Source organism: Taudactylus pleione, unplaced genomic scaffold, assembly GCF_031769625.1.
Source record: "Taudactylus pleione unplaced genomic scaffold, aTauple2 ptg000410l, whole genome shotgun sequence".
Taxonomy (NCBI): domain Eukaryota; kingdom Metazoa; phylum Chordata; class Amphibia; order Anura; family Myobatrachidae; genus Taudactylus; species Taudactylus pleione.
In genome coordinates, this window is record NW_028284812.1 from 679597 (window position 1) to 704748 (window position 25152).

Consider the following 25152-nt stretch of genomic DNA (forward strand, 5'->3'; position numbering starts at 1 on the left):
GAGTTTTTTCCATCGGATCGCTGTTCGAACGATGATACTTTCTCCAGAGGCGAGTTGGTCTCTGTCCGGGTGGCTATGGCCATCTCGTCCAGGGTGTTCTTTGCTACAGACAGTGTCTGGTCCGCATTAGTTTCGGGGCAGTTGGACGTCTGTCGCTTCTGCCCTGCCACTTAACTTGTTGATACTTTAGGCTGTCTTGGATATTCACTCTGGCCTAACCCGTATGTCACGGTAAACCTGAATAGGTTCAGTCCAACAGTGTCACAACAGTGGCTTCCATCTAGGCAACACTGGTAGTTGGGTGGCAATGTCAGGAATGTCATCCATTCTGACATAGTCCAAGGGTCTTCTCCTGGCCAACTCTGCAGTGTTCATTCCGGGAGCTCTCTATTGGGAAGCGGGCTTCCTCAGCCGTCACGACGTGCATCCCGGAGACTAGTCTCTTCTCCAAGAGAGGTTTCAACTCCTGGTGAGCAGAGGGGGCCTCCCTGAGGGGATTGATCCTCATGGCCTTCTGACTCGATCACACATTACCGGTGTTACAGTCCAGCTCTAGGAGTACTGAAGCTACCTTCAGTGACTCTTTGTCAGTGAAGTGGTCCTTCCACTTTGTGTACCTGTGTCCTCCGGTCTCCCTTCTTCCTCGAGGTCTTCGGAAGTTTAATTCGAGACGGAGGGGCTTTCCTTCTGGGGGCTCCAGTTCGTCCCAGACATCACTGGTACTAAGATTTTCGGAGTCTCCTCATCGATGCTCCGTTCCTACTGCTTCACTATCTGGACCTGTTGTCTCAGGGTCCTTGTTTTTCCCTGGACCTGGATCGTTTGTCTTTGACTGCGCCCCTACTGTGGTCCTAGGGCTTCCCTGGCTCTGTCTTCATTGAGATGTTTAGAGCAGATAGGCCAGACTTTGCTGGGATCTGCCACGGACTGTGGCATACATAATTCTTATGGTATCGTACCTGTCGATATGATCCTCCGGTGTCCAGGATTTCCAGATATTCTGGCATTCCTTCTGGCTGGCTTGGGTTTCACCCTTGGCCTGGCCTTCCTGACAGTGCGGATCTCTACACTGTCGGTATGGTTAAGATATGGAATTGCTCCGCTCTGGTATCCAGTTCATCCTTTGGAGTGTTTTCTGGATTATGCCTCCACTTGTCCTCCCTAGGGACTCCTGGGGAGTTAGTAGTGGTTCTTTGTTCCCTCCGGGGACAGTCAATGGAACCGCTGGTTGTGATAGCCTTTACATGGTCTATTGTTTAAGCTCTCTCTCTCTCAGGGTGTTTAAATCAACAGGAGAGTGTCTGAATTGGGAGCGTTCTCATGTGGCTCCCTCTTCTGGAGGGCATCATGTCAGGGTGTGAGTTGCTCTCGCCCTGTGTTTCTTCTTAGAGTGGTTTTTAGGTTCCATATTATTCTGGAACTTATGGTACGGCCATTCAGTCCCCAGTCCTCTCGGCTGGTGTGGCCTCATTGACTGTGGTCCGGCCTCTTTGGCTTTATGTGATCCGTTCAAGTTCCTTATGGTAATCGGACTCCTTATTGGTGGTCTGCGGTTTCTGGTTTTCACAGGAAACGATGGCCGGCCTATAATGAAATGTTGGCTGGATGGCCTTGTATGTCTTCCTCAGGGGCCTACCCATGGGTGGGCATTTCTGTCGTTGAGGCTTGTGTTTTCTCGGGCCATGTAACCCTTGTGGGCGGCTCGTTGTGGCGCCTCGGCTGTTTTGCCTTACTAGGTGTCCACGTGGTCTTCTGTCCATACCTTTTTAAGGTTCTAGGCATTGGTTTCCTTTGCCTCTCAGGATGCTTCCTTTTTGGCGACGGATTCTCCTCTCAGCACAGGAGCGTCCCCACCCTTTTTTGAACTGCTTTGGGACATCCCCAAGGTCAACCCTGTGGACCCCCTATGGACCCTGAAGTAGAAAACAAGAGATATGGTAAGAACTTACCTTTGTTATCTCTGTTTCTACGAAGTCCATAGGGTCCACAGGGCGCCCGCCCTGACGCACCTGGCTTCATATGGGCTGTGTTACTGGTCACCAGTTTCCCGTCTCCTTTTCTGTGAGTATGGTTCTAGAGTGTTCCAGTTTTCTCTCTCTTTTTCTCTCCTCCTCCGGCCTTTGGCTACTTACAAACTGAGGTACCTCTGGCTGGAGGCCGGGGTTATAGGGAGAGTGGACCCAAGTGCATCCTGGTAGCTAAAAGCTTTAACTGCGTGGTGCCCGGATTTGGTTCCCAACCTATACCCCCAAGGTCAACCCTGTGGACCCTATGGACTTCGTAGAAACAGATAACAAAGGTAAGTTCTTACCATATCTCTTGTTATTACAGATCCCGTAGAGAGGGGCGATCACTCGCATAACGCTGGGGAGAGTCTCTGAGGCAGCAGTGTGAAATGAGCAGGGAGGGTCTGGGCAGAAAAGGTTGATATTGTAGAGAAGTAGACAGCGTCTTGTCCTCCCTTCCCCTGATACATGACCAGGTTATCCTCAGGATGTCAATAACCCATGAGAGTCATTAAAAAATAATAATAATAATAATTATAATTTTATATATGAGGGCTGGTTGTTGTGAAGCTCATACATCGATGTGTCTGAACCTGCGGTTGGACTGCCGTAGTCGTCTTTGTTGGGTCACAGCTTGTGGAAGATCTTCTTACGTTCCGTCATGGCAGATGAGGAAGACGCGTCTGTCAGATTGCGTCAGAGATGTGTGATTGAATTTTGTGTTAAACTTGGCAAAAGCGGAAATGAATGTCATGAAATATGACGGCAAGCATACGGTCGAGAAACAATTAGCCGTGCTGCAGTATTTCAGTGGTAGAAGCACTCCAAAGAGGGTAATATGCGAGTGACTGATGAAACGCGGGAGACCATCCACCGCGGTTACAGATGTCAGCATTGGCAAAGCTGCGGAGATGTTGTAAAATGACAGAAGGTTAGCTTTACGCAAACTTTCGGCTTCACTTGGCATTTCATTCGGACGGGTTCAGCATATTGTGACAAAGGAACTGAAAATGCATAGCGTGTGTGCCAGGTGGGTACCCAGAAATCTGACAGGAGAGCAGATGCGACAACGAGTTGAATCGTTCAAGAACATCGCTCGCATGTCGGAGAGGATTTCCCGGACTTCCTGACATCGATTGTGACGTTTGACGAATCGTGGGTTCGTCGTTATGATACGGAATCCAAACAACAAAAAAAATCAAACAGTCCAGTGTATGGAAACACGCAAATTCACCTCCGCTCACAAAAATTCTGTGTGATTCCTTCGGCGTGTAAAGTCACGCTTCCGCTGTTCTTTGAGGCGCACAGTAAAATCCTACAGCACTGGGTTCCCCGTGGACAGACAATTAATGGTGACTACTTTGCTAATGTCCTGAAAACCCATTTTTCTACTTCAGGGTCCATAGGGGGTCCACAGGGTTGACCTTGGGGGTTATAGCTGGAACAGGATCCATGGGCACCACACAGTTAAGCTTTTAGCTCCCAGGATGCACTTGGGTCCTCCTCTATACCCCGCCCCCGAGCCACAGGCACCTCAGTGTAAGCTGGTGCCCGGCCGGAGTCGGTCACCGCGCAGGGGGGCTGCAGGAGCAGCCCCCAGAAGCTTTTTATTTTAAGTTAGATTTTATTTATTTTTAATCTCTTTTTACTACAGACGGCAGCGAAGGGCTGTCTGTACAGACGCCCACGCTGCCGCTCTGATCCCCGACTGGCGCCGCGACGCCAGTACTGATCTGGGGATCGCGGCGGGAGGGCAGAGTCCGTACTAGCCGGACTCTGTCTACCTCCCAGGACTGCTGCCGGAGTCGCCGGGGATTCAGGTAAGCCGCGCGTCGCTGGCTAGCGGCGGCGCGCGGAATGCCTTAAATGCAGTCCTTTAGCCTCCGGTCCTGGGGACAGACCGGAGGCTGCTGGCAGTGGCGGCGGGCCCCCCCCATAACCCGTGGGACCACTAGACCACCAGGGATAAAGGGGCAAGCGGGAAGCCAGCATCCCTGGGGTTATGGCCAGCCAGGGGAGGAAGCCTTCCCTGTTCAGCGGCTCCTCCCCTCAGCTCAGCGCGCCTTTCAGCACGCAGTCTGGCGTCGCTGAGCTGCATCTACTCGGCCACTCCTCCTCTGAGGTCTCCAGCGGCCATTTTCCCAGTGGCAGCGCAGATCTCAGGGAGCACGCGGACCAGTCCCCCTGTGTACCTCTCCCCTGATTAAGGACAGCGTACACAGCACTATAGCCCTCCCAGACACTGAATCTGGGCAGGTTGATTGTAGTGTAAAGGTGCAGTGAGTATATCTTCCTGCATGGTATGTGACTTTTGCTAGTGCTGCCTGTCTGTGCTTATTTTCCGCTTACTGTCAGCTTATACCTATCCCTTTACTTCTCCTACAAGCCCTACAGGTGTGTGGGGGAGGGGCGTTTCTACTGACCTCACTTATATAGATCACGTATTTGTGAGGTCCGTCACATACAGTTGTGTGCTACTCAGTGCCATATTGTGGGCTGTTGTTCAGCACACCGGTGAGTGCGTTTTACTTCTACCCTGGTGCCAGATATATAATATATTCTGTCATGTCAGACGAGGAGGTTGAGCGCTCAGTGGCTCCGGTGTTGGCCTCCTGCGGACGCTGTTCTGCAGGAGTAGATAGGGAGGATTTGTCACAGGATGGCCTGTGTAGTCGATGCCAGGTGGCTCCTGGCCCATCCAGACCTTCTCTGGCGCAGGAACCACCGTGGGCGATGTTTTCTCAAGTGCTGGTGTCTATTGCGGACCGTCTGTCGGTCCCGACTGCTCTCCCTACTAGGGCGGTGCCCCAGCCGACCATCCCCCATTCCCCGGGTGTCCCGCAGTTATTGCGGAGTCCTCCTGGGTCTCAATCAGTAGGTCCCTATGCGGGGTTGCCTATGTATATACAGGCTTCCCCTGTGCCGCAGCAGCCTGTGGTACCTTTTCAGGCCCCTATGGCGACGCCTCCACCATGGGTGGATGTGCTCTCCAACTCCGTGCAAAATTTGGCGGCCGCTTCCTCGGCTTTTCAGTCAATGTTGCAGACTGACATGCCTTCTAGGATTTCTAAACGCCCACTCATGACACGGGCTGCTCAGGTATCGGACTCAGAGGGTTCCTCAGATGATGGGGAGGTCCCTGATGACACTGACTCGGACGCCTCGGTCCAGGAAATGGATACCAAGTCGTCCATTAATGTGCGAGCACTAGTTAGGGCGGTGCGAGCTATTCTTCTTATAGAGGATGAGGCACCGGTTCCTAAGTCGAAGTTTCCTAGTTTCAAAAAAACTAAGGTGGCTTCTGCGGTGTTTCCCCTGTCGGATCAGTTGACGGATCATATGGCGGTAGCTTGGCAGGCGCCCAGTAAGAGATTCCTTCCTCAGAAGCGGTTGGCTTCTAATTACCCCTTCCCTGAGGCACATTGTAAAAAATGGGAAACTCCACCGGCGGTGGATTCCCATGTCACCCGTTTAACTCGGGGCGCCACCTTACCATTACCGTCGATATCCTCGCTGAAGGATCCCACGGACAGGAAAGTTGAGACTTGCTTAAAGTCTATTTACTCCCTCTCCGGGGCGGTGGCCCGACCGTCCATGGCCATCTCCTGGGTGGCCAAGGCCATTGAGGGGTGGGCCAATGCATTGAAAGATACCTTCCCAGACGACGCTCCGGATGTCCAGCGGGCGTTGTTGGGACAAATGAGGGACGCTGCTTCTTACATTGGTGAAGCTTCTTTAGATGCTAGTCTGCTGACCTTGCGGGTATCGGCTGCAGCGGTGTCTGGCCGCCGATCCTTGTGGTTGCGGTCCTGGAGAGCGGACTCTGATTCAAAGAAGGGTCTGGAGGCCTTACCTTTCAATGGTGAATTACTATTTGGTCCGGACTTGGACAAAATAGTGGACACCCTGGCTAAATCCAAGTCGGCCTTCCTCCCTTCGGCGGCACTGCCTGCTAAGGTTCGGAGTTCGGCTTTTCATTCCTTTCGGGTTCAGGGTAAGGCGAAAGGTCAGTACTTCCCGAGACAGTCTGCGAGTAAGACTGCCTCTAAACCCAAGAAGCAAGCCTGGAGTGCTCGGCGCCCTTCTTCCAAGCAGGAAGATAAACCTGCGGCCTGATGGGACGGGCCTCCCTCTGGGGGACCTCAGAGTGGGAGGCCGACTTCTTCTATTTGCCCAGTGCTGGCACAATACCACCACGGATGCCTGGGTTCGAGAAGTGGTCTCCCAGGGGTACGCCCTGTCTTTTCGGCACAGACCACCCCACCAGTTTTTCTGCACAAGTCCTTCTCAGGACAAGACCAAGGCGTTACAGGTTCAGGAGGCTATAGAGTCCTTGCTGAAAGCAGGGGTCATTGTTTCCGTTCCTCTATCACAACGAGGGACGGGGTATTATTCGTCTCTGTTTCTGGTGCAGAAACCCAATGGTTCTCATCACCCTATCCTCAACTTGAAGTCTCTGAACAAATTTCTCAGAGTTCCCAAGTTCAGGATGGAAACGTTACGTTCCATCATTCTGGCGATGGAACCGGGGGATTACATGGTGTCCCTGGACATCCAGGACGCCTACCTCCATGTTCCGACAGCATCTTCACACCAGCGGTATCTGAGGTTCGCTATCCTTCAACACCACTATCAGTTCCGGGCGCTACCCTTTGGTCTCTCCACGGCACCGAGGGTGTTCACGAAGATTATGGCGGTCATGGCCGCACATCTTCGGAACCAGAATGTACGGCTGCTGCCGTATCTGGACGACCTCCTGTTGCTGGCGAGCTCCCCGGAGGTACTGCTTCAACATCTCCACCTGACGATCGCTTGCCTGCAAGCACACGGGTGGTTGATAAATTGGAAAAAGTCCTCCCTGATTCCATCTCAGCGGATGGTTCATTTGGGAGCCCTGCTGGATTCGCGTCAACAAAGGATCTTCCTGACTCCGGAGAAGGTCGCCTCCCTACAGCTGCGGATACACAGTTTCCTGAGCCGTTGCCGCCTGTCGGTCCATTCGGCTATGAGAGTTCTGGGGTCCATGGTGTCGACATTCGACATGGTGGAATTTGCCCAGTTCCATTCCCGGCCCCTGCAGGGGCTGATTCTATCAGAATGGAACGGGTTACCTCACCGGATCCGCTCTCAGGTGCTGGTGTTGTCTCCGGACGTTCGGCAATCTTTGGCTTGGTGGCTTCAGACAGCTCATCTGGTCGAGGGGCGCCCATTTTGGATCCCGGACTGGGTCCTGCTCACGACGGATGCCAGTCTCCGGGGTTGGGGGGCAGTGACCGGCTCTTTGTCGCTTCAGGGTCGTTGGTCAGCGGAAGAAGCACTTCTCCCCATCAACATCCTGGAACTGCGGGCAGTATACAGGGCCCTGCAGTCGTCCGGCCCCGCTCTTCACGGAAGGGCGGTACAGGTGCAGTCCGACAACGCCACCACGGTGGCGTATATCAACCACCAAGGCGGAACTCGCAGTCAGGCAGCGATGTCGGAGGTGTCTCGTATCCTGACTTGGGCGGAGGGTCACATTCCGGCGATCTCGGCGGTCTTCATCCCCGGAGTCCTCAATTGGGAGGCGGACTTCCTCAGCCGCCACGACGTGCATCCCGGGGAATGGTCGCTTCACCCAGAGGTGTTTCAGCTACTCGTGGACAGGTGGGGACTGCCGGAGCTGGACTTGATGGCCTCCCGTCACAATCACAAGTTGCCCGTTTACGGGTCAAGGACAAGAGACGCAGGCGCAAGTCTGGTGGACGCGCTGTCGGTGAAATGGACGTTTCACCTGGCGTATCTGTTTCCTCTGCTATCCCTGCTTCCTCGGGTTCTGCGGAAATTCAAGCAGGACGGCGGCATGCTCGTGCTGGTAGCTCCGGCGTGGCCCAGACGTCCTTGGTACTCCGATCTCAGGAGCCTCTCCATCGACGCTCCGTACCTTCTTCCTCAATGTCGGGACCTGTTGTCTCAGGGGCCCTGCCTTTACCCGGATCTGGGTCGGCTGTCTTTGACGGCGTGGCTCTTGAGACAGCCGTCTTGAGGTCTCGGGGCTTCTCCAGTTCGGTTATTGGTACCATGCTCCGGGCACGCAAGCCTGCTTCAGCACGGATTTATCACAGAGTGTGGCACACTTACTTTCAGTGGTGTGAGTCCAGACATTATGATCCTCAGGTGTTCCGAGTTTCTAGGATCTTGGAATTTCTTCAGTCAGGATTGGATCTCGGCTTACGCCTTGCATCTCTGAAGGTTCATGTGTCCGCCTTGTCCGTGTGGTTTCAACGGCGGATTGCAGTACTACCAGACGTTCACACCTTTTTCCAGGGTGTTCTCAGGATCCAGCCTCCCTTTGTGCCTCCTGTGGCTCCTTGGGACTTGGCGGTGGTGCTACGGGTCCTGCAGGGTCCTCCGTTTGAGCCTCTTGAGGCGGTGGAGCTCAAGTGGCTGACATTTAAGACGGTTTTTCTCCTGGCAATTGCTTCGGCCAGGAGGGTGTCTGAATTGGGGGCGCTTTCCTGTCGCCCTCCTTTCCTGATTTTTCACCAGGACAGAGCGGTTCTCCGCACTCGTCCTGAGTTTTTGCCCAAAGTGGTCTCGAAGTTCCACATTAATCAGGAACTTGTTGTGCCAGCTTTTCAGTCCCCTTATCTTTCAGCTGGTGAGACTTCCTTAGATGTGGTCCGGGCGCTTAGAATTTATGTAGACCGGACGGCTTCGGTTAGGAAGTCTGATTCCTTGTTTATCCTCTTTGGTTTTCACAAGAGGGGTTGGCCTGCCAACAAACAAACGTTAGCCCGTTGGCTTCGTTCCGTTATTTGTGAGGCTTATGCACAAGAGGGTTTACCTGTGCCAGCCTCTGTTAAGGCTCATTCCACTCGTTCTGTGGGTCCCTCTTGGGCTGCTAGACGTGGCGCTTCTGCTGTTCAGCTGTGTAAGGCGGCCACTTGGTCTTCTATTCAAACGTTTTTGAGGTTCTATGCGTTTGACACCTTCGCCTCTCAGGATGCTTCCTTTGGGCGCCGGGTGCTCCTTTCAGCACAGGAGCGTCCCCGCCCTTAGTTGAACTGCTTTGGGACATCCCCAAGGTCAACCCTGTGGACCCCCTATGGACCCTGAAGTAGAAAACAAGAGATATGGTAAGAACTTACCTTTGTTATCTCTGTTTCTACGAAGTCCATAGGGTCCACAGGGCGCCCGCCCTGACGCACCTGGCTTCAAATGGGCTGTGTGGCTGGTCACCGGTTTTCCGTCTCCTATTGCTGTGAGTATGGTTTCTTGTGTGTTCCAGTCTTCCTTCTCTCTGTTCCATATTCTCCTCCGGCCTAGGCTGCTTACCAACTGAGGTGCCTGTGGCTCGGGGGCGGGGTATAGAGGAGGACCCAAGTGCATCCTGGGAGCTAAAAGCTTAACTGTGTGGTGCCCATGGATCCTGTTCCAGCTATAACCCCCCAAGGTCAACCCTGTGGACCCTATGGACTTCGTAGAAACAGAGATAACAAAGGTAAGTTCTTACCATATCTCTTGTTATTTGGAGTCATGAGGAAGCAAAGACTACATTTACTGAAGAAACGGTGGTTTTTGCTCCAAGACAATGCCGACCACATGTTGCTGCTGTTGCATGGGCAGCGCTGACTGTAATGAATGGGGCAGCGCTGACTGTAATGAATGGGGCAGCACTGGAACACCCTCTATATAGCCCAGACTTAGCGCCCTGCGATTTCTGGGCATTCCCAACCCTGAAAAAACAACTGCGCAGAAAGAGGATGTCACAGATGATGAAGTGAAAAATTACACAGCTGCAACACTAACAGTGATGTCACAAAACCGCCTACTGCACGTCTGCGAATCGTTGTTGAAACGCTGCAAAAAATTTAGTGATTGTGAAGGACGCTTCTTTGAAAAAGAAAAATGTCAGATCCTGTGGAGTCATTTCATTCTGAATTAAAAAAAAAAAAAATCAGTCTCATTACTTTGCAATCAGCCCTCGTGTGTATGTATGTATATATTACATATATATTGTGACGAGAGGGGTTGTTGCTCACCTGAATTGCCCACATTCCTGTGGGATCACCTCCCTCCAAGGGAGTCTATAGTTAACCCTGTCCAGTTTGCAGCATGGGAGGTGCGGTACTCCGTGTTTTCACAGTTGCACAGGCCCAGCTGCAACTCATCACTGAGCAGCAGAGGAAGAGTGTAAAACTCACACCCTGATGCTGTCTAGCGGCCAAGTAGTAGGACTAAGTGTCTTTAGTGCTAGGAACCAAGGACTATGCTGGTAGATTGTGGCTGCAAGACACTGCTGACTACTGAGTATGAGGAGTTCTGGGACTTTTATGTTTAGTCGTTTATTTGTGTTATATGCCTGTGTGTGTCCAGGCCTAAGCTCATGTATGCAAAGTGCAGTGTCTGCTGCCATTAAAAGCCACTGCTTTACCGAATACCTGCCTGTCTGGAATCCTCATATCTATACCCCATGTTACAATATATACATACATACATGCACTCACCCATCAGCCATAACATTGAAACCACCTATAAGCAGTTATATAACACTAGCATGCCTTGTTGCGCTATACAATTGGGAACAGTCAGTAATAGATTACAATACTGGGCAATAACAGACAGCGATAAGAGGGCCCTGCTCACAAGCTTACATTCTATAGGGAAAAATGCCTTAATACACAGGGATAGGTGCTACCTGTTGCATATTAGCCCTGACAAATTGCAGAGGGTCTTGGTGGGCTGTATGCTGGCAAGTACAAGTATTTTAGAATACAGGTAACCAATGGAGGGATTGACAGCGAGGAAGATCAGCCTCGCAGCTACATTCAAAATGGATTGTAGTGGTGAGAGTCTGTTTTGGAGAAGACCAATAAGGTGACTATTGCAATAATCAATGCGGTAGATAATGAGAGCATGGGTTAGAATTTTTGTGTCTTGTGTAAGATATGGGCGTATTCTGGATATGATTTTTAGATGTACTGTATGTAACATGATTTGGAAACAGATTGAATGTCGGGAACAAAGGACAGTTCAGAGTCAAGAATGACACCTAGGTAGTGAGCTAGTGGGGTGGGGTTGATTGTCGAGTTATCAGAAATGATAGAGAGGTCAGGTTGATAATTACTATTGGCCGGTGGAAGTATTATGAAATCTATTTTGCAAAAATTAAGTTTGAGGTGGCGATATGACATCCAAGATTAAATGGCAGAGAGACATTAAGTAACACGGACCAATACAGATGGCGACAAATCCGGGGAGGATGGATTTGATTATCATCCACGTACAGATGATACTGGAATCCAAAAGAGCTGATTAGTTTGCCAAAAGAGGTGGTATAGATTAAGAAAAGCAGAGGACCTAAGACTAAACCTTGTGGTCTCCAACTGATAGAGGCAGCGAAGAGGAGGTAGAGCCAGAGAAACGAACAATGAAAGAGCGATTAGATAGGTAGGATGAGAACCAGGATGGGGCTCTGTCCTGGAGACCTGGGGGTTGTAGTGTTTGTATGAGCAGAGAGTGGTCAACAATGTCACCTGCAGCAGAGAGATCTAGAAGAATTAGAAGTGGGTAATGGCCTTTAGCCTTAGCAGTGACCAGATCTTTTACTACCTTACTCAGTGCTGTCTCTTAGGAACGAAAGCCGTACTGACATTTGTCCAAAGAGTTGTGCAAGTAAAGATAGTGTTTTTGAGGTGGGTGTAGGCAGTATCTCAAGTAGCTTGGGGGGCATGGGAGCTGGTACACAATTTGAGAGAGTCCTGACAACTATCACAGCCAGCATTAACATTTTCAGCAGGTTGTGCTACAGTAGCTCCTCTGTGGGATAGGACCAGACGGGCTAGCCTTCACTCCCCACGTGCATCAGTGAGCCTTGGGCGCCCATGACCCTGTTGCCGGTTCACCAGATGTCTTTCCTTGAAACACTTTTGGTAGGTATTAACCACTGCATCCCGGGAACACCCCACAGGATCTGGCGTTTTGGAGATGCTTGGACCCAGTTCCCCTAGGCATCACAATGTGGCCCTCGTCAGAGTCTCTCAGATCCTTACGCTGCCCATTCTTCCTCCTTCCAACAATCAACTTCAAGAACTGAGTCATCATTTGCTGCCTAATATATGTGCCAATGCAATGAGATAATCAGTGTTATTCATTACTCCTCTCAGTGGGTTTCCATGTTATGGCTGTGTTGTGTTCCCATTTTCAAATATTTTGTCTGTTATCTCATTTTTTTAAATGTCCTTCAGACAGAAAATGTGGGTTATGGGCTTAACAGATTTCCATCAACAATCAAAGTTTAATGGTGACCTTCCATTACAACTAGCATTCAGAAATAAGTAACATATCATTTTAACTAGTAACCAATACCTAATGACCTGCCATTGTAACTGGTAAGTAGTAACTAATAGCCTGCCACTGTAACTAGTAACTGGTAAAGAGCAACCTGGCATAGTGACTAGTAACTAGTAACCATCTATTGTAACTGGTAACCAAGTATCTAATGAACTGCCATTGTAACTGGTAATCAGTAACTAATAACCTGCCACTGTAACTAGTAACTGGTAAAGAGCAACCTGGCATAGTGACTAGTAATCAGTAACTAGTAACCATCCATTGTAACTAGTAACCAAGTATCTAATGACCTGCCATAGTAACTGGCAATTAGTAACTAATAACCTTCCACTGTAAGTAGTAACTGGTAAAGAGCAACCTGGCATAGTGACTAGTAATCAGTAACTAGTAACCATCCATTGTAACTAGTAACCAAGTATCTAATGACCTGCCATTGTAACTGGCAATTAGTAACTAATAACCTTCCACTGTAACTAGTAACTGGTAAAGAGCAACCTGGTGTTACATGTGCCACTGCGGCTCTCAGTCGCTATCCTAGCTACCTGGACTCTGGCTGCTACGTGCAGTTACTCACCTGTTGGTAGTCTCGTTACCTGACCTCAGCCTGGGTGACCAATCACAGGAGACCTCTCCCTTCATTAGGGTTTCTGGTCAGTTCCTGCTCCTAGTGGATGCTCACATGGTCACTACATGCTGTGCAGTTCCTTGCTCCCGAACCCTTGTTCCTGTGACCAGTGTCCTGCCATTGTATACCTTTGCTTCCAGACTCAGTCCTCGGTGTCCTGTCACTACCAGTCCTACTCCTGTGTCCGTCCCAGCTCCATGTTTGTGCCTAGCCAAGACCCTCCAATTTACCTTCTGTGTCACCTCCAGTTTGTGTCTAGTCCCAGCGTGCACCTGTGGATTCATTCTGCCAGTTCAACCATTTCAAGTTCTGCTACAAACTTCAACCTGCGTCCGCCAGTCGGCTCAACCATATCAAGTACTGGCTCTGTTACAAACTCCCACCTGCATCCTGAGTAGCTGGCCTGCCACAATCAAGTCCTTATCCAGCATTGCAGGTTCGACATCATTCCCACCTGCATCCTATGTAGCTGGCCTGCCACAACAGAGTTAATTTCCAGCACTGCAGGTTCTACATTATTCTTGCCTGCATCCTGAGTAGCTGGCCTGCCACAACCAAGTTCATATCCAGCATTGCAGCTTCAACAGTGTTCCAGCCTGCATCCTGAAAAGCTGGCCTGCTACTATCCAGATCTGCATCCTATCTGTTTCTATGCATTTCCACCTGTGCCAGTTTATTGTAAGACTTCAGATTATCAAGCTAGTCCCCAGCAGCAGCCTCTAGCACACACCTGCATCTGTTTGCCTCACCTATTACCTTATAACTCCTACCTTGCCTGCTGCCATTACTCCAGGTAAATTATTCTGTGTATTTCTGCTTACTTCATGTGCCCATCACACAAAGTCTAGGGGTCTCATGCTAGTAGTGCAGGTACAATCATAACACCTGGCCTTGTGACTAGTAACCAGTAACTAGTAACCAGTAATCAATAACTTGCCATTGTAACAAGTAACTGTTAACTAGTAACCTACCATTGTAACTAGTAACCAATAACCTGCCATCTAGTAATCATGAAGTAGTATCCCTCCATTACAACTAGCACCCAGTAGCAAGTAACATGCCATTGTAACCATTGGCAGTTGCAAGGTGGGGGCTGGGGGTCCTTAAACTCACTCCCTGGACTCCTGTGTCAGCTGGCTCCCATTGGCCAATGGGAGCTTGCTGACACAGGAGTCTGGAGGCGGGCTAATCCGGCGCACCTGTCACTCACACAGAGGCCCTGATTCAGAGCCGATCGCTTTGACAGAGCGCACGCTCTGAATCAGGGCCGGCCGTCTGGTTTTTCAGAATGGCCTCCTGGCCGCTCGCATAGCTGTGGGTGACCACCCACAGCTATAGCGAGCGGCTAGGAAGATGGTCGCGATGGTCAAGACCATCGCAACCATCGGGCTTGCGACGAGACCCTTGTGGTAGAGTCTCGTGGCCGCAAGCCCTAGAGAGATTTCGGCTCTAACAGAGCTGAAATCTCTCCCACTGACATCACTCGTGATGTCAGTGGGGCGCCCCCAAACGGAGGCGTTCACATGGGAACGCCTCCGTTTGGGCAGCCACTCCCCTGGCCCGCCCACCAAAGGGGGCGAGCTGTCACTCAACATCGACAGCTTGCCGCCTTTGTTGAGAGACCCGGAGCGATGGAGTGCCCGTCGCTATCCGGGTCTCCTGCATGGGTACGACGGAGCCGGCTCCATCGTGCGCATGCGCACTGGCCCACCATCGACCCGGTTGCAAGCGCACAGCGCTTGCGACCGGGTCTGAATCAGGCCCAGAGATCCAGCCGATTCCCAGTGAGTTTAATGATCATTCCCCGGCAGCGCTTGAAGCAGACTAATACCCCTTTAACACTGCCAGCAAGTAACCCGGGTTACCGTGCAGTGTGAAAGGGTCCAGTTGAAATAAGTCAAATTGAGTAACCCGGCATTTCAACTCTGGTAACCAGCAGGGTTGATCACGAGTTCAACCCGGCTCACGGTGCAGTGTGATGGGTCCCTTTCACTGCATAGGAAGAGATGATCTCATCTCCGCGCACTGGCTCAACAGTGATGGCGGTGACGTCATCGACCCGGCATTAGTGCCGAGTCGGGCCGCCAGTCTGAAAGGGGTCTCAGATGGGTGGCACCCGGGATGGACGCGTTTACAAATCCCGGGTGTGACCCAGCATTTGCGATTTGAAAGGGGTATTAATTTTATTGTTTAAACGCCCCCCCTCCCCGGCAGTTTTAGTATGCAGTACAGGTCCGTACTTTAGTTTCTGTCTCTCATGGAATAATGAGGCCATGGTCGCCACCTTCGGGCAGGGCATTATGGAAAGAATTAAGGACGAGTTGGCCTGCAGAGAACTACTTGCTTACTTTTGAAAATGTTATCTTGCCCTGTAATAAAGTGGACATTCGCTCCAGGGAACGAGTTCTGGAGAGAGACCCTGCTTGTCGCGTGGGAGTAAGATGGGCACCCCACTTTCAGAACCCTGTGGGGCAGCGGCCCCCCTCTCCAGTTGTATCATATAACATATTCTTTGTTCCTGTGTCATTAAACATCCTGAACAAGCTCCAAGAAATTCCCACATTTCTCTATTCCGGTGCAGCTGAGAATTTTTATTTCTGCTTCTTTTGGTCTCTGAATTAGGACTTCATCCAGGACCTCTTATCCCACCTGTATCTTGTGGTCATTGGCAGAAATAATATGATAAAAGAACACATATCTTTAACACATGTCTAGAATAGATAACCTTTTACTCACTCCTCAGGCCATTAATCCATTTATTATGGACCTATCTTGAGTTTCAGTCTGTATAACACTAAGTGCATTAGGGTAATGTTATGTCTCCCTCCCATCCCCCTATCCCCCATGTTATATATATATATATAGGATATAATGATGCTGAGGTGCCTGTGATGCTGGGTATCAGTCTGTGTAACACTAAGTGCATTAGGGTAATGTTATGTCTCCCTCCCATCCCCCTATCCCCCATGTTATATATAAGGGATATAATGATGCTGAGGTGTCTGTGATGCTGGGTATCAGTCTGTGTAACACTAAGTGCATTAGGGTAATGTTATGTCTCCCTCCCATCCCCCTATCCCCCATGTTATATATATATATATATATATATATATATATATATATATATATATATATATATATATATATAGGATATAATGATGCTGAGATGTCTGTGATGCTGGGTATGAGTCTGTGTAACACTAAGTGCATTAGGGTAATGTTATGTCTCCCTCCCATCCCCCTATCCCCCATGTTATATATAAGGGATATAATGATGCTGAGGTGTCTGTGATGCTGGGTATCAGTCTGTGTAACACTAAGTGCATTAGGGTAATGTTATGTCTCCCTCCCATCCCCCTATCCCCCATGTTATATATAAAGGATATAATGATGCTGAGGTGCCTGTGATGCTGGGTATGAGTCTGTGTAACACTAAGTGCATTAGGGTAATGTTATGTCTCCCTCCCGTCCCCCTATCCCCCATGTTATATATATATATATATATTATATATATATATATATATATATATATAGGATATAATGATGCTGGGGTGCCTGTGATGCTGGGTATCAGTCTGTATAACACTAAGTGCATTAGGGTAATGTTATGTCTCCCTCCCATCCCCCTATCCCCCATGTTATATATAAAGGATATAATGATGCTGAGGTGTCTGTGATGCTGGGTATCAGTCTGTGTAACACTAAGTGCATTAGGGTAATGTTATGTCTCCCTCCCATCCCCCTATCCCCCATGTTTTATATATATATATATATATATATATATATATATATATATATATATATAGGATATAATGATGCTGGGGTGCCTGTGATGCTGGGTATGAGTCTGTGTAACACTAAGTGCATTAGGATAATGTTATATCCTCGTTCCCTCAGATTGCTGTACGGCATTGACGCCGGTCACATGAGCTTTGTGGAAGAGGTGTTTGAAAACCAGGCCCGGCTGCCCGGTGGACAGTGGATTCACATGACGGAGGCGTACTCAGATGTGGTAAGAGAGATGTCCTGGCCGCATGATCTAGCTTATAATAAAGTATAACTGGTGCATGTAATAGACCATGGTCATCTAGTCGTTGTCTTGATTGTCTCCTCCTCATCACTCTGCTTTTATTTATAGATGAAACCAAGTGTTAATTGACTATGCCACAGGGTCCTGGCACACACTCCGTCCTGGGCTACCCAAATGCAGTCTGGTACCCCCAGGTTCATCAGAGCAAGCTCACACTTACACCACGCTTTCCATGTGTATTCTGTCTATATCCACTCCTGACTCACCATGGCGTCACCATCCTCTCTCCACGTTCCTGGGCTTCTCTCTCAGACACACTGGCACCACGTCTTCCATGTACAGGGCATGAGTACAGCATTCTGTCTGTATACACTCCTGACTCACCATGGCGTCACCACCCTCTCTCCACGTTCCTGGGCTTCTCTCTCATACACACTGGCACCACGTCTTCCATGTACAGGGCATGAGTACAGCATTCTCTCTGTATACACCCCTGACTCACCATGGCGTCACCACCCTCTCTCCACGTTCCGGGGCTTCTCAGACACACTGGCACCACGTCCTCCATGTATAGGGCATGAGTACAGCATTCTCTCTGTATACACCCCTGACTCACCATGGCGTCACCACCCTCTCTCCACGTTCCTGGGCTTCTCTCTCATACACACTGGCACCACGTCTTCCATGTACAGGGCATGAGTACAGCATTCTCTCTGTATACACTCCTGACTCACCATGGCGTCACCATCCTCTCTCCACGTTCCTGGGCTTCTCTCTCAGACACACTGGCACCACGTCTTCCATGTACAGGGCATGAGTACAGCATTCTCTCTGTATACACTCCTGACTCACCATGGCGTCACCATCCTCTCTCCACGTTCCTGGTCTTCTCTCTCAGACACACTGGCACCACGTCTTCCATGTACAGGGCATGAGTACAGCATTCTCTCTGTATACACTCCTGACTCACCATGGCGTCACCATCCTCTCTCCACATTCCTGGGCTTCTCAGACACACTGGCACCACGTCTTCCATGTACAGGGCATGAGTACAGCATTCTCTCTGTATACACTCCTGACTCACCATGGCGTCACCATCCTCTCTCCACGTTCCTGGGCTTCTCTCTCATACACACTGGCACCACGTCTTCCATGTACAGGGCATGAGTACAGCATTCTCTCTGTATACACCCCTGACTCACCATGGCGTCACCACCCTCTCTCCACGTTCCTGGGCTTCTCTCTCATACACACTGGCACCACGTCTTCCATGTACAGGGCATGAGTACAGCATTCTCTCTGTATACACCCCTGACTCACCATGGCGTCACCACCCTCTCTCCACGTTCCTGGGCTTCTCTCTCATACACACTGGCACCACGTCTTCCATGTACAGGGCATGAGTACAGCATTCTCTCTGTATCCACTCCTGACTCACCATGGCGTCACCATCCTCTCTCCACGTTCCTGGGCTTCTCTCTGACACACTGGCACCACGTCTTCCATGTACAGGGCATGAGTACAGCATTCTGTCTATATCCACTCCTGACTCACCATGGCGTCACCATCCTCTCTCCACGTTCCTGGGCTTCTCTCTCAGACACACTGGCACCACGTCTTCCATGTACAGGGCATGAGTACAGCATTCTGTCTATATCCACTCCTGACTCACCATGGCGTCACCACCCTCTCTCCACGTTCCTGGGCTTCTCTCTGACACACTGGCACCACGTCCTCCATGTACAGGGCATGAGTACAGCATTCTCTCTGTATACACTCCTGACTCACCATGGCGTCACCATCCTCTCTCCACGTTCCTGGGCTTCTCTCTCATACACACTGGCACCACGTCTTCCATGTACAGGGCATGAGTACAGCATTCTCTCTGTATACACTCCTGACTCACCATGGCGTCACCATCCTCTCTCCACGTTCCTGGGCTTCTCTCTCATACACACTGGCACCACGTCTTCCATGTACAGGGCATGAGTACAGCATTCTCTCTGTATACACTCCTGACTCACCATGGCGTCACCATCCTCTCTCCATGTTCCTGGGCTTCTCTCTCCTGGTTCATAGATGTACGTTATCCCGATTGTTAGTTCTATTCTCCGATGTTTATTGTTCTGCGCACGTACAGAATGGGTCCCGCGATCTCGCTCGCAGACCTCCCCAAGCCATAGCATGATTGTAATGCTGCGGAATTTGGTGGGGAGTAGTGGGGGGAGTGACTGGCCCCCATTCCCGGAAACAGGGGTGTGCCGCCCCATGTTCTGGTAGGGACAAGGCTGCGGTGTACGTCGCAAGTGGCCAGGAACCGGCCAGGCTGGTAATTCTCAGCTTCCGCAGCCTGGCCTAAAGGTGTACCCACAGCAACCGGCCCTTAGACACATATCAAAATTGCACGCGGAGACACGGGATTCCGGTGGGCGGTTCTGGGAGGTAACAGGGGAGTGGCTAGCCAGACACGGGCGTGTTGAGGTCAGCGACTGCATCTAAAGACGCTATTGGACTGACCATGGCGGGCAAATGTTCAGATATTGCACCTGTCGTAGAGTAGGTTCAATCTCCGATGAGGCGTCCGATGGTGCGTCTTAGCACGCACACTTACGGATCATTGCCGCAGTCGATGACCATTGGCTGCACTATTTCCGTGGCTGAATAGCGTGCACCTCGGAATAAGGCCCACTAGTAGCTGCTTGGGTCAGTATGACAAGATCCAATCATAAAAAAGGTTGGATAGTGCTGCTGTTATCATCATCGTGTATCTGTACACCTGGGGGGGGGGGGGGGGTTTCTGGCGTGCTGCATTTATATACACTCTGCTCCACTGACATCTAAAGATGGACGTCCAAACAGACATGATCCCCATTATCACTAAAAAGTACCTTAGAAGTCTCCCTTACCATTTCCATCATTGCAGCAGGTCTTGTGTGTGTAATTATTTTGTAGAGAAGTTTTAAGATATTTTCAATAATGTATAGAGCTCGGGTCCAGCACTCTGACACTGTTTCCACTTATGTGCGTACATTTAGTCTGTCTGCGACTGAATGGCGTTACAGGAAGATTGAGGGTAATTTAGAAATTAAGACGCTGGCTTATTCAGGGTGTGGACTGGGATTGTTACAGCTCTGCTTTCCAGCAGGGAAAACATAGGAACATTGGATCTGAGCGGCAATCAGTCCTGGATCTCTCAGCATGTCAGATGGAAGTCATTGGGAATGATGAATGAAAGTGTAATTTCATATCACGCCGTATGTTACACATTGGGGCCTGGGCTAAGCAGAGCACTTGGTGAGATGTCAGGATCAGGAGCCAGGGCTATCCCATCCAGCGCTGGCAGGTGCACGTAGCAGTTCTGGGGGGGGGGGGGATCTATTTCCTCCTGGTCATTCGAATTCCACTGCCCCCTGCCCTGTGGTGCCCTGTGCCATGGCACTGGTGGCACTACCCTCGTTACGGGCCTGATTCACTTCCCTCTTCTCATGTACGTTTCTAATTAAGGGCTGAATAGATCTGCCTGATGGCAGATGCAAGTACTCCGAACATGGCGTCCTGCGTCTTTACTACTACGTCTTCCAACACCCCCCACCCCCCACACACACCGTTACCGCCCAATGGAATCCACGGCTCTTTCATCCAATTTTGCTCTGCGTATCCTGGTGGTGACCATCGGGACTCATGGCCAGTGCGACCCGAACTTATGACCAGACATAAAGCATCGGCTGCTTGCGTGCGACACTGTGCGCACCTCTAAATCAGACCCAGGCTGTGAAATGTCATTCTGTATGTACTAATAATGCACACGCAAAAAGTATAAGAAAACAAGTAATGACGATATAAAGTGTATCCCAAGGGCTGGGGAGGGTATATTCTGTGCGATCCAGAAATGTGTTAGTTATATTGTTAACTAGAGACCCACCCCAACTTCACATGGGACCAAGGACCTGATTCAGACCCGCTCGCTAGGATGCGTTTGCTCGTAGCTGGATGATTTGGACATGCGCGAACAAGTGCGAGAGATCAGGAACTGTTCAATCGCTGCGTATAGACAGCCCAGCAGAGTGAGTGACAGGAGAGGCCGTTTGTGGGTGGTGACAGGAGCAGGCCATTATCAATGGGGGAGTGGAGGTGTGAACGCAGGCGTGCTTGAGCGTCTTAACGCCGTTTCAGAGGCGTGCATAATTAACAGGCAGCGTCATAGTACACTTAACCTGGTTGTATTTCACACTGAAGTGATCGCAGTGCTTGCGGTAGGGTATAGTCATCCTCAAGCGCTGCGTTCGTTTCCGATGGTAACCGATGGCTGCATATACTTCATGGAGATAATGTGGGCGTCTTAAGACAGGCTGGTGGGCATCTACATACACAAAGCGATCGCACATAGTGGGCGTGCTTATGCCTTGCCGTGCGATCGCCTGCCTTGCTGGGTGTGTGCCGTGTTTGCATATGCTGGGTGCGAGCGTACGCATCTAGTGAGCGGGTCTGAATCGAGCCCCAAGTTTGAATTTATGGCAATAGTCTTTTTTTTTTTCTTTTCTTTTTAACCGAGGTCTTATTAGATCGCATTGTAGGCAATATTAGTCGTTTTTTCCTCCTGACAAACAGATTTAGGGGGTCATTCAGACCCGTTCGCGAGCAAAGGACGCTTGCAAACGGGTCGATGTTCCCCCAATGCGCATGCGCACGACGGAGGGAGCTCTGTCGTGCGCATGCGCGAGACCCGGACTGCGACAGCTAAGCTGTCGCTCCGGGTCTCGCACCAAAGGGGGCGTGCTGTCGATGTTGATTGACAGCACGCCCCCTTTGGTGGGCATGCCGGGGGCGTGCCTGCCAGACGGAGGCGTTCCCATGGGAACGCCTACCATCTGAAACCGGCCCCACTGACATCAGTAATTATGTCAGTGGAAGTGATTTTGGCTCTGATAGAGCCAAAATCACTCCAGGGCTTGCGGCAGCGAGACCCTACCGCAGGGTCTCCGTCGCAAGCCCAATGGTCGCGATGGTCAAGACCATCGTGACCATCATCATGGACGCTCGCATATGCTTTGGGTGGTCACCCACAGCTATGCGAGCGTCCAAGAGGACGCTACATTTTCAGGGAGGAGGGCCCTGATTCAGAGCGAGCGCTCTGGTCAGAACGTTCAGCTCTGAATCAGGCCCTTAGTTTTGACGTGACATGCGAAAGGGCCATGTAACGTTGTCACCTCCAGCCATGTTACGTGCCTGTCCCTGTGCTTATTTATTGTTACGCCAAAGCTGACTCTTACCGGGAATTGGACTTGTTTGACATTAAAGAATCGTTTTTCGCATCAGTGTAATAGGAACAGTGGAAAAACTGAAATTTTGTATTAGTAATCAGGGCTTACATCAATTCTTCTGAAGAAACCGGATAATCAATCTCTACATGGTATAAAGTAAAGTCCATCGTTGTGATATGTCTCTATATATTGGTTTTATAACTGTGATTTAGGCAGCGAAAGCCAAGAAAACGCTTGGACGTCTGTTTTTTCATTGACTTGATAATCATCACTGCTCTGCTCCCTTTTGTCATACATTAATGTACCATACACCCAAACCTTCCTCCACACATGCTCTATACACTAGTGACAGCTACATCACTAATATCATCACTGCTCGGCTCCCTTTTGTCATACATTAATGTATCATACACCCAAACCTTCCTCCACACATGCTCTATACACTAGTGACACCTACATCACTAATATCATCACTGCTCTGCTCCCTATTGTCATACATTACTGTGTCCTACACCTAATCCTTCCTCCACACATGCTCTATACACTAGTGACATCTACATCACTAATATCATCACTGCTCTGCTCCCTATTGTCATACATTACTGTGTCATACACCTAATCCTTCCTCCACACATGCTCTATACACTAGTGACATCTACATCACTAATATCATCACTGCTCTGCTCCCTTGTGTCATACATTACTGTGTCATACACCTAATCCTTCCCCCACACATGCTCTATACACTAGTGACTGCTACATCACTAATATCATCACTGCTCTGCTCCCTATTGTCATACATTACTGTGTCATACACCTAATCCTTCCTCCACACATGCTCTATACACTAGTGACATCTACATCACTAATATCATCACTGCTCTGCTCCCTTGTGTCATACATTACTGTGTCCTACACCTAATCCTTCCTCCACACATGATCTATACACTAGTGACAGCTACATCACTAATATCATCACTGCTCTGCTCCCTATTGTCATACATTACTGTGTCATACACCTAATCCTTCCCCCACACATGCTCTATACACTAGTGACATCTACATCACTAATATCATCACTGCTCTGCTCCCTTGTGTCATACATTACTGTGTCCTACACCTAATCCTTCCCCCACACATGCTCTATACACTACTGACATCTACATCACTAATATCATCACTGCTCTGCTCCCTATTGTCATACATTACTGTGTCCTACACCTAATCCTTCCTCCACACATGCTCTATACACTAGTGACATCTACATCACTAATATCATCACTGCTCTGCTCCCTTGTGTCATACATTACTGTGTCCTACACCTAATCCTTCCTCCACACATGCTCTATACACTAGTGACACCTACATCACTAATATCATCACTGCTCTGCTCCCTATTGTCATACATTACTGTGTCATACACCTAATCCTTCCTCCACACATGCTCTATACACTAGTGACATCTACATCACTAATATCATCACTGCTCTGCTCCCTTGTGTCATACATTACTGTGTCATACACCTAATCCTTCCTCCACACATGCTCTATACACTAGTGACATCTACATCACTAATATCATCACTGCTCTGCTCCCTTGTGTCATACATTACTGTGTCCTACACCTAATCCTTCCCCCACACATGCTCTATACACTACTGACATCTACATCACTAATATCATCACTGCTCTGCTCCCTATTGTCATACATTACTGTGTCATACACCTAATCCCTCCTCCACACATGATCTATACACTAGTGACAGCTACATCACTAATATCATCACTGCTCTGCTCCCTATTGTCATACATTACTGTGTCATACACCTAATCCTTCCCCCACACATGCTCTATACACTAGTGACAGCTACATCACTAATATCATCACTGCCCTGCTCCCTTGTGTCATACATTACTGTGTCCTACACCTAATCCTTCCCCCACACATGCTCTATACACTAGTGACACCTACATCACTAATATCATCACTGCTCTGCTCCCTTGTGTCATACATTACTGTGTCCTACACCTAATCCTTCCCCCACACATGCTCTATACACTAGTGACAGCTACATCACTAATATCATCACTGCCCTGCTCCCTTGTGTCATACATTACTGTGTCCTACACCTAATCCTTCCTCCACACATGCTCTATACACTAGTGACAGCTACATCACTAATATCACCACTGCTCTGCTCCCTATTGTCATACATTACTGTGTCCTACACCTAATCCTTCCTCCACACATGATCTATACACTAGTGACATCTACATCACTAATATCATCACTGCTCTGCTCCCTTGTGTCATACATTACTGTGTCCTACACCTAATCCTTCCTCCACACATGATCTATACACTAGTGACACCTACATCACTAATATCATCACTGCCCTGCTCCCTTGTGTCATACATTACTGTGTCCTACACCTAATCCTTCCTCCACACATGCTCTATACACTAGTGACAGCTACATCACTAATATCATCACTGCTCTGCTCCCTTGTGTCATACATTACTGTGTCATACACCTAATCCTTCCTCCACACATGCTCTATACACTAGTGACATCTACATCACTAATATCATCACTGCTCTGCTCCCTATTGTCATACATTACTGTGTCCTACACCTAATCCTTCCCCCACACATGCTCTATACACTAGTGACATCTACATCACTAATATCATCACTGCTCTGCTCCCTATTGTCATACATTATTGTGTCATACACCTAATCCTTCCTCCACACATGCTCTATACACTAGTGACATCTACATCACTAATATCATCACTGCTCTGCTCCCTTCTGTCATACATTGATGTGTCATACACCTAATCCTTTCTCCACACATGCTCTATACACTAGTGACAGCTACATCACTAATACCATCAC

At 49.5% G+C, this 25152-nt stretch overlaps 1 protein-coding gene across 1 annotated transcript in view; it reads left to right on the forward strand.

The window, feature by feature from the left end:
* The window catches only part of DYSF (dysferlin), a 705898-nt gene that overhangs the window by 432987 nt on the left and 247759 nt on the right, over positions 1-25152 (forward strand). Inside the window, exon 27 of the mRNA XM_088447021.1 lies at positions 16861-16975. Coding sequence (XP_088303147.1) covers positions 16861-16975 — 115 coding nt within the window. The remainder of the gene's footprint in view (positions 1-16860; positions 16976-25152) is intronic.